Here is a 10,094-nt window from a genome sequence, read left to right as displayed (position 1 = left end):
CCAACATACAAACCTAATCTACAAGGGCAGAAGTTTTGATTCACCTAGCTTTCGTTTTCATTATCTCAATAGCAATCTAGCTAGCTTGTGCGCAGCAAGAGTGTGGATGATGTGGTGATTGAAAAATGGTATAAACCCACTCAGCTCTAGGGTACCTTGCACAATGTCGACGTCTTCGATTAACGGCTGGTGTCTCACCTCCCTCTCTCCTTCTCAATCTTCTCTCCAGAAAGCCACATTACGTCCCTCTATCTTTGCAAGCCTCAACTCTTCTCCTGTTTCTTCTTCTTCTATCCCTACCCTTATCAGAAACCAGCCTGTTTTTGCAGCCCCTGCTCCAATCATCAATCCTACTTGGGTACTCTATATCTCTACCTCCTTAATTTTTACATGCATTCCAATGCATCATTTCATATAATATATAAATTATATATATGTTATGCGCGTTAATTTCACTAGCAACGAGTACTCTACAACAACATGTACGTTATTTTCTTATTGCCTATTTATTTACTTTGATGTTATATAATGTTAGTGCTTTATACTAAACTTTTTACTATAAATATCGATTGTAAGTTAATGGAGAGGATTATGCTTTATTTGTTGTCCCACGTATTTGGGCTATATATAAGATTTGAATAAATGTCATTTCTTTTAACTTTCAACTAATTTTTGAGGTGAAGTTAAATTCAATTTATTTTCTTCATATTGTATTAGAATTTAACTATATAATTTTATTATTATATTTAACTTCTATAATAATACTCAACTCGACTGAGTTTTTATTTTAAGAATTTAAGTCAGCTATATAAATTCACTTTCTCCATTCTAAACGATTTTGGGTTAATCTCTTATAAATGTGTAATGTAACTTCTATAATAATAATAATAATAATAATAATTTTATCAATAAATAAAATAAAATAAAATAATATTTGACGGCTAAGAAAATTTTGTTATAATAAATTAATTTTATTATTTAATGAAGACTTTGTATAATTATATAGAATGAGCTATATTTTCTTTCAATGCTAATTATAAAGAAGAATATATACTACATGGCGTGGCTTGAAAATTTAGAACTACTTAATTTTTTTTTTGTTAAATGTGTTGTCCAAATAAAATCATTTCCAATATTCTTGGAGATTATAGCAGTGAGCTGTGGCTGTAATGGGTGCCACCTTTACAAAGAGTTGCAAAATTTTTGGGGTTCCATACTCAAGTTGCTTTTGACTACACAACTGAAAAAACTAACTAAACGATGTATCAATTTCTACGTGGCAAACGCTAACCACTATCGCTGCTCTGCCCTGCTACTTACTACTATATGTTGTGCCCGTTCGCGACGCGTGTATAGCCTTATTCTCCTGTTAAAAAAAAAAAAAGAATTTTTCTTATTTAAATTTAATAATCATATATTTAAAATATAATATATATATGATGAGATTAACTTTTTAAACAAGAATTTATAGTAGAACGAGTATAAATAAAAATTTCTCAAAACTATATTAATACTCTTTTTCCCATTCTGTTAATTATTATTATGATTATTATTATTTTTTTATAATCAGCTTAGATTAGGATTTGAATTAAAGTTTCAATTGAGATTTAAACTTGAAATTTGTAATTCTATAAAATGATTTTATTATAATTATTAAAATGGGTATCTCTTATAAATTCCATTATAATCGATCGTTAAAATTTATCTATTTTATACACAACAGTTGCATAGAATCAACTTTAATATAAACCGAAGGAAATTTGCATGGCCGAATATGGAAGCAAAGATTCTAACAAGAATCATTAAGCTCGGTTAAAATATGTTATTTTAAGCAAATCAGGTTTAATATAATTAAATCCATATTTTATTAATTAATTCTTTATTTTCCTCGTCATAGTTAAAGAATTTAGAAGTGATAATAAGTATCTCTCATTCCTTTCTCTTATGCCTCTATGCTTGATTGCAACAAGGTAAAGAATTAAACTTTATTTATGGTGATATATAAATGATACAAAATTTGTGAAACCTGAGAAGTGTTTTTGATGGGGAATTGGCAGAGAGAAGAAATGGGAAAGAATTCGTACGAAGAGGCAATTGAAGCCCTCAAGAAACTCCTCAAGTAAGGGAAAAAAAAATCTCTATTTATCTAACATTTAACTAAGCTTACACTTCATGCACACCTTCACCAATTCTTGTTCTTTTTTACTGAACTTTATGTGATCTTGGGTTGGTTGCAGTGAGAAGGGAGAACTGAAACCTGCTGCTGCTGCCAAAGTAGAGCAGATAACAGCTGAGTTACAAACTGCCTCATCTGACACCAAATCCTTCAATCCAGTTGAGAGGATTAAAGAAGGCTACATTCACTTCAAGAAAGAGAAATATGAGTTAGTAATTTTATTCATTTCTTTCTTATAATATCATTTGCTCACTCACAATTCAATGAAGTTTTAAGTACACTTATGTGTTAGCTGTGTAGCATATTATATTATCACTGCTTAAAAGAAGTTTAATACTCTTTTCTGCAGTAAGAGTCCAGGATTGTACAGTGAACTCGCCAGAGGCCAAAGCCCCAAGGTATATACATGCTCATTTCATTTACAACATACATTTGTTATGGGATTTCTCTGATTTATTAATTTCTTGGTACCATTTTTTCTTCCAATCTCTTGCAGTTTATGGTGTTTGCGTGCTCAGATTCCAGGGTTTGCCCATCACATGTGCTGGATTTTCAACCTGGAGAGGCTTTTGTGGTCCGCAATGTTGCTAATATGGTCCCACCATATGATAAGGTCACCGTTTAATTCATCGAACATATCTTTTCAATGTTTTAGTATATAATTTAGGTAAGTTGTTACATTTAATTAATTATTAGTGATTATCTACATATTTAACTAATCAATTGCGTCAAGTCCTTTTACTCTCCAACAGGTTAAATACTCAGGGATTGGTTCTGCTGTTGAATATGCAGTTCTGCACCTCAAGGTGAATCCACATATTGACTTCTATGTCTTAATTATTAACTTTGGAATTTTATTCAGCAAAAGTGTTAATTAATCAATTAATCTTCTACAGGTGGAGAACATTGTGGTGATTGGTCACAGTGCCTGTGGTGGAATCAAGGGTCTCATGACTTTCCCATTTGATGGAAAATATTCTACGTAAGGCTTTAATCTTTTACATTTGCCACAAATGTGTGCAAGAAATGAAAGAAAAGGATAAAAAGTTTCTCTTGATTGATTGAAAATTGCAGTGACTTCATAGAAGAATGGGTCAGTATTGGGTTGCCTGCCAAGTCCAAGGTCCTAGCAGAACATGGAGGTGCAGATTTGCCAGAACTATGCACACACTGCGAAAAGGTAAAACCCTCTTCCTATGCCTCTTTGGCATGATTTGTAAGCCATACGTAACTCTGAGAGTTAAGGGTGACTTTGGTGTAACGGTAAAGTTACTCTATTTGTGATCTAAAGGTCACAAATTTGAGTAGACGCAGACTCTTTGCAAAATAAGGATAAGGCTAAGTACATTAATCATCCTCAGAGAGCCCACAAGTATGGGATGTTTCCTGCATTGGGCTACCCTTATGTAACTCTTAAGAGTTAGCTTAGCTGGCAAGTGGGTTTCCTTCCCAGTTTATTGACCAATCATGGCTTGCTCTTAATTAGGCTATAGAGGTGGATTTTATTTGTTTCTTGCCAGTCATATATATAATGTTTAAACTATAATGCAGGAAGCAGTGAATGTATCCCTTGGAAACTTGCTGACCTATCCATTTGTGAGAGAAGGCTTGGTGAAGAAAACTCTTGCACTAAAGGGTGGCTACTATGATTTCATTACGGGAAGTTTTGAGCTCTGGGGGCTTGAGTTCGGCCTTTCTCCCCCTCTCTCTGTATGAACATATCAACCATTATCTGTGTGACCCCATCTTTAACAATTCTCTTTCCCACCAGATCATCATGTACTATGTAACATATGCCTAAATGAGCTATAATTTGCCAATAAACATTAAATGGAGATCATCAGCTACTCCTTTTTCTTATAAATATGCACTAGCAGACTAGATTTTTTTGTTTTCTGTGTCATGATTAATCACAAGCTACTCTAATAGACTTTATTCACTACTGCATTTTCCTTCTTTCTTCCTTGTTAGGTAAAAGATGTGGCCACCATACTACATTGGAAGCTCTAGTCCATTGCATAGAGGTCATTCCCGCTAAGATGAGGACAATCTCTTCACTTTTCTTTCTTGAAATAATATATGAAGTGGGTTGTGTAGATTGATTAACACCCTTATATCAAGAACTGGAATTTCTCAGGCCATTTTTTCTTCTTCAGTATGCAACCTAGTACAAACTAATGATTTATCACATGTTAATCCTTAACTAATCTTTTAATTAACTATCATAGTCATAATTTATCAAGAGACTGATAATACTAGAGAAATGTAGAGCCACCATTAATACCTTTCTTATCTTTATGCATGTGTCCTATTTTGTTCCTTTTGCATTTAAGAGCAGAAAATTCACTTCACATTTTCATATTGCCCAAACAATCTTGAAAACATTCAGGACAAAGCCTTTGATAAGATGCCTTCAACCATTTATAACAATTATCATCCCACTTACATGGTCATAAATTTCACATGATTTCACAAACTGAATTCTTTGGTAATGAAGATTATAGAATAATGTCAAGCAAGATTAAAAGGATACCCACCCGACCTCATTCCCAATTGCAGTGAGCTCTGGAGAATCATCATAAAACCAGAAAGAACTTGCATAACTATCCTTGAAGGCCAGTTCATGTGCATCTGAGACTTGAATGGCTTTCTGAAACCCAATGTCAACTGTAATTTTGATCAGTGATTGTTGTGCCTTCACTAAATCCTGAAGTTGTAGCAGCCTTGGAGATTGCTGAGCTAGAAACAGCAACCCTGCTACTTTGATGTTTGATGCTAAGCCTGCCATTTTCATCTTTACCAGCTAGATTTTTGGTCAGATGGGTATTCCAATAATTCTTTGCTTGATTGTCAGTTCTTCCAGGCACCCTCTTGGCAATCAATGACCACCTAAAACGGAAAAAAAAAGAATCAAGAAGAGTAGAAAAGAGAATGAACCCTTGAATGAATGGCAGAGTCTAAATAGAAAGTTATTAATTCAATACAAAGGTTTCATAATTCCATTTTGGAGGGAATAAATTGCTGATTCCTTCAAGATCATATTACTCACAAAAGAGTAGTAGATGTGCAGCAATAGAAGAAAAACCTGTTTCCAAGGAAATTATGGAGTCTAATGATAAGATGTTCTTCTTCCTCAGTAAAATTGCCTCGCTTCACGTCTGGGCTTAGATAATTCAGCCACCTTAACCTACAGCTCTTCCCACATCTCCTCAAGCCTATTTGTTCAGCCATTCTGCAAGTTAAACAACACAAGGACGAAAAAGAAAGAGTGAAGAAAAGAAAGAATGAATAGATCTTGATCAGTACCCGTCTTCTTAGCAATGTGATATTGTCGTCCTTCCCCATGGACCTATATATAATCCATGAGAATCATGTCTTCTTCCTCTGTCCATAACCCTTTCTTGTATTGATTCCCTGGTTGCATTGTGTTCTAATGTTCTTTGATTTTATTCACTTTTGCAGCTTGAGGCTGTTGGAGACTAAAGAAAGTATCAGATATGCTAGAAGATAGGAGAGTGATGAAATGTTTCAATTTCACACGCGGTGCAAAGGCCTTATAAGGTCTTAAATGGCCTGAAAAATAATGTATTCTTTGCCTACCCTTAGGATAAATTTGATATTGGCGCACATCTTCATACTGTCATCTTCATACCCAGTTAGATCAAGAGAGGTTTTTTTTTTGTGCAAACTGGTTTAGTATTATATAATTAGATGAATCAAGCATAATGTGATATAAGGATGGTAGTAGATTATGATTCTTGACAAATTATATTTATATAAAATAGGAAAAATTTATAATTTGATCCTACAATTTTATCCTATATTAAATTTTAGTCCCTAAATTTTGAAAAATTAATTATTTAGTCATTGAACTTTACATTATATTACACTTTAGTCCCATACTTTTGAAAATTAATTATTTAGTCTCTAAATTTTGTAATATATCACACTTTAGTCCATGAAATTTTAATATATAGAACAATTTAATCCTTCTATCAATGGATAAAATTATTGCAAACATTAAAATTACAAGTACTCAATTGCTATACATATTAAAATTAAAAACACTACATAATTTCTTAAAATTCAAGGACTAAAGTATAATATTGTAACACCCCAAAATTTTAAATTTTATTATTTTATGAGCATTTTTGGTATTTTAATTTTATTTAAATTTTAGGAATTTTTTTGAGATTTTTCGGATTTTAAAAATCGGGTTCGATTTTCCGAAAATATAAACTTTGATGATTTTTAAAAATTAATTTAAAGACCACGTGGCAACACTAAAAATATATTTGGAGTCTACGTATTTTTCTGAGTTTTCTGAAATTTTTTCGGAATTTTTGGACCTCGTTTTCAGTCCCGAGGCAGAGTAAAAATTCAAAATTTTGTATCCTGAATCGGACCTACCAAATCGAACCGGACCAAATCGGACCGATCGAATCGGACCGGCCTTTTCTTTTTCTTCCTTCTTCCTCCCGCGCGCGTCGACCTCTCTCCCTTCTCTCTCTCTTTTCTCTCTCCTCCCTCCTCCCTTTGCCGCACCGCTGCCTCCCCTGCCTTCCCACCTCGCCGGCGCCTCACCTCAGTCCTCCCCCACGGCCGGCCGCCGCCTGGAACGCCGGAAAACGACCTCTGAAGGGACGCGCAGCGCGCGCGCGATGTTTCAACTTCCCGGCCCAAATCCGGCCGATCCGGCCACCAATCGGACCGAGTCTTGTGTCTAAAATTATCTACTCGGCGAGAGCTTTTCATAGACACCAAGAACACCAAAATTTATCTAGCGGTTTGTCCAATTTTTGCCCGGGAAGTTTTAGCCCATTTTGACTTTCGGACTAGATTTCTCACAAACCGTGAATCCCACGAGAAAACCGAGAGTACCAGAGCGCTCCACTCGTCGAGAGCTTCGCGGAGACATAAATTTCAAATTTTTCCAACATCGTTTTTCGGTGGGTCCCACGGAACTTCGCAGTGTCTTTTCGAGCATTAAATGAGCTTAGAAAATTCTGAAAAATTTATGTACTAACCCCCGTGTTGTGGGCTTCGTGTAGGTATCCTCAATTCGCGGAAATTCGACAGTTGACCGGGTCGGCAAATTTCGGGCTAGACAGACCCGTTACCGGAAAAATCTCCGAATTGGACTGAGGTTTTGGCTACCCCCTCATTGTCAGACGTCCCGAGCGCGTCCCTGAAGTCGGAATCAGCAAAGGTAAACCCGAACCTTGCTTTTTCGTAATTTTCTAGTGCTTAAATAGGATTAAAAATCCATAAAATATTTGTGGTAGCTCAGAAAATTATTATTCTTTTTGCAATAGCCTAGTATTATTGCTAAGGACCGCGGGGCAAAGTTTTAGAATTTTTAGAGTTTGTTTGGGTAGTTTTTGCAAAAATGATCAATTATAAGGACTAAATTGAAATTTTACATATTGTGATGGATGACTGATTTGATGGGCCCAGGAGGGGCTGTGGGATGTGATTGACTTGTGGATATATGGATTGTGAATGTAGAAGTGTGTTTTGAGCCCTTTTGCAGGTTGGGTAGGTCCTAGGTATAGGAGAGACTCTGCCGGATTTTCGGCACGACTTAGGACGTATTTGGTCTTTTCTTGATTGTATTGAGTCATTTATATTAAAAATTCTAATGTAATTGTCAGGTGAGCCGGGACAACCTTCTTCCTCCGCCCAGCCGCCACAGTGACCGTTGTCAAGTCTGTGAGTAAAATATTAATTTTAATTGTAATTTCACTATTATTATATGTTCAAGTATACCCATGCATCACTTATATGCATATATTTATGTAGTTAAACTCAAGGCACGATTTATGTTGCATTGATAACTGTTAAAGTGCCATGGATGTTGTTGTGGTAATTTGGAGCAGTGTGCGTGCGTTGGCGTGCGTGTGATGTGATGTGGACTATGGATAGGACGGGTAGTCACGGCTTGAGTTCTTCGCTGGGACCCGATCCTTCGAGGGGTAGTCACGGCTTGAGTTCTTCGCTGGGACCCTCGATTTGATTTATTAAGCGAAAGTCCGGCTTGAGTTTTTTGCTGGCACCAGGTTGGATTTAAGAGAGCTGTATAGGGGATCAGCTCCCATATATTATGACTGATACTACAGGGTGTGTGAGTGCTCGAAATTACCTTTTTGATATTATGATGTGAAAATGTTGTTGATGTTGCATTTCACTCTACAGGGTGCATTAGTTTTAGATAGTTATAGAGATTATGGTTAAAATTGATATTTTACTCTCTGAGTCGAACGCTCACTCCTATTCAATATTTTTTCAGGCTACAGGAGGATTTTATTGTGGTTAACCTGCTTTTCTCCTTCGCAGGTTGTTTATCAATATTTGTGTAATTTTATTTACTCCTAGAATTTCCGCATGTGTTAGAAATATTGATCTGATTTGAGTCTGTAAACTAAATTGTTATTTTGGACCTGTAACTTAATATCCTATGTATGTTTGATGGATTGGATGAGGGAGCTGAGCTCCCGTTTATTTTTATGCTGATGAGTATATGGAGGGTGAGCTGAGCTCCCCAATTGAGTATTTATTGTGTTTACAGGTCGGGTGAGTCAAAACTCTCCGTTGGTAGGTCCATTTTATGGCCGGACTCTGTCCGGTTGATTTCTTGAAATTGGGCCCAAATGGGCCTTAGAGTTGGGTTAAGTGAATAGTTAGGCTTACTACGGGTCTCGAGGGCTTTAGGCTGACCCAGGTCCTAGTGCCGGTCCGGCCCATAGGTTGGGTCGTGACAAATATAGTGCAAAACTCAAGAACAAAATAATTAATATCCCAAAATCTAGAGATTAAAATGTAATATAAGGTAAAATTTAGGAACCAAATTATAAATTTTCCTATAAAATATAATGATATTATTGGACCAATAGTTTAATAGTCAAGTGTCCGCCTCAAGTTTAAATTTTTTGTGAAGTAAAAAAGAAAAGTAATGATTATATAAATATTAAAATTTATGTGAATATATATATATATATATCATTTAAAGTATATACAGTATGTCATTCAAAGTGTATACAATAAATCAAAGATGTACATTATTAGTGATGTAGTGGTGACATGTACATTGAATATCAATAAAATTTATAGATTTGAAAGATAAGGATCCCTCTTGAACTCCACAAAACTATCATATATATAAATCAAAAGCATTTTAAACAACTCTATGAATTAATTGAGACAAATTAATTATGAATTAAATCGATAAAATCTAATATATCTAATTTAAAAATAAAAGCTTATTTAATTATAGCCCTTCACAAAATATCTTACTAAACAAAAAAATTTGAAGCCATCCACAAACAACTTTGTTATTTATAATGGAGATAATGGGTAAAAGAATTTCAAACTTTACTATTTTTATAATTATATCTTTAATTTTTTTTTAATAGTGCAATTATATCCTATTAACTCCGCCTAAGTAGTTTGCGCTTAGCCGGTCCCAAGCCCGGATAAAGGAGGAGGGTTGCGGTAGATGACAACCAGCGTAAAAATTTCGTCACACCCTATGATATGGATTCAAATGATATAAACGTTGGGGCGTCCTCTACTAACGACGCGCTACATCGGAGCCCGGGTGTAGTGATAAATATGCAAGGGTGTAGGGCGTTCACCGAAAGCGACGCGCCATGCCGGCGCCCGGGTGTGGTGTTAAGTGAGCAAGGGTTCCCACATCATGGACGGGTGTGGGTAAAGAAGTTAGTCCATAGGACAGATAATAGAACAAATAGTGGAACAGAACACAAGATAGATATAGAAAACAATAGAAGATATCATAGAAGGAGACCAATTAGGAAGGAGCAGGATAGGAGGAGGATCAATGTTGGTACTTGGAATGTTGGATCACTTACAGGAAAATTGATGGAGCTTGTGGATACCTTGGAAAGGAGAAGGGTGA

At 35.4% G+C, this 10,094-nt stretch overlaps 1 protein-coding gene and 1 pseudogene across 4 annotated transcripts; one reads left to right on the top strand and one right to left on the bottom strand.

The window, feature by feature from the left end:
• On the top strand, window positions 1-8,730 carry LOC110643385 (beta carbonic anhydrase 1, chloroplastic). 4 transcript variants are annotated; one of them, XM_058140842.1, is made up of 11 exons: window positions 1-358; window positions 2,058-2,119; window positions 2,238-2,384; window positions 2,526-2,574; window positions 2,673-2,789; window positions 2,929-2,982; window positions 3,073-3,158; window positions 3,251-3,356; window positions 3,728-3,886; window positions 4,148-4,200; window positions 8,466-8,730. In XM_058140842.1, the coding sequence occupies exons 1-10, from the start codon at window positions 164-166 to the stop codon at window positions 4,184-4,186; spliced, it is 1,014 nt and encodes a 337-aa protein (XP_057996825.1). In that variant the 5' UTR covers window positions 1-163; the 3' UTR covers window positions 4,187-4,200; window positions 8,466-8,730. The 4 variants fall into 4 exon arrangements, with proteins under 4 accessions (XP_057996825.1, XP_021651432.1, XP_021651430.1 ...); XM_021795740.2 differs by lacking the exon at window positions 8,466-8,730 and adding an exon at window positions 5,639-5,987; XM_021795738.2 differs by lacking the exon at window positions 8,466-8,730 and having other exon boundaries at window positions 4,148-4,317.
• LOC110643386 (transcription factor WER-like) lies at window positions 4,504-5,640 on the bottom strand (annotated as a pseudogene).
• Window positions 8,731-10,094: the final 1,364 nt, after the last annotated feature.

Source organism: Hevea brasiliensis, chromosome 18 (assembly GCF_030052815.1).
Source record: "Hevea brasiliensis isolate MT/VB/25A 57/8 chromosome 18, ASM3005281v1, whole genome shotgun sequence".
Classification (NCBI taxonomy): Eukaryota; Viridiplantae; Streptophyta; class Magnoliopsida; order Malpighiales; family Euphorbiaceae; genus Hevea; species Hevea brasiliensis.
The sequence above is the reverse complement of the archived record's forward strand: the minus strand, read 5'-3'. Positions and strand labels throughout refer to the sequence as shown.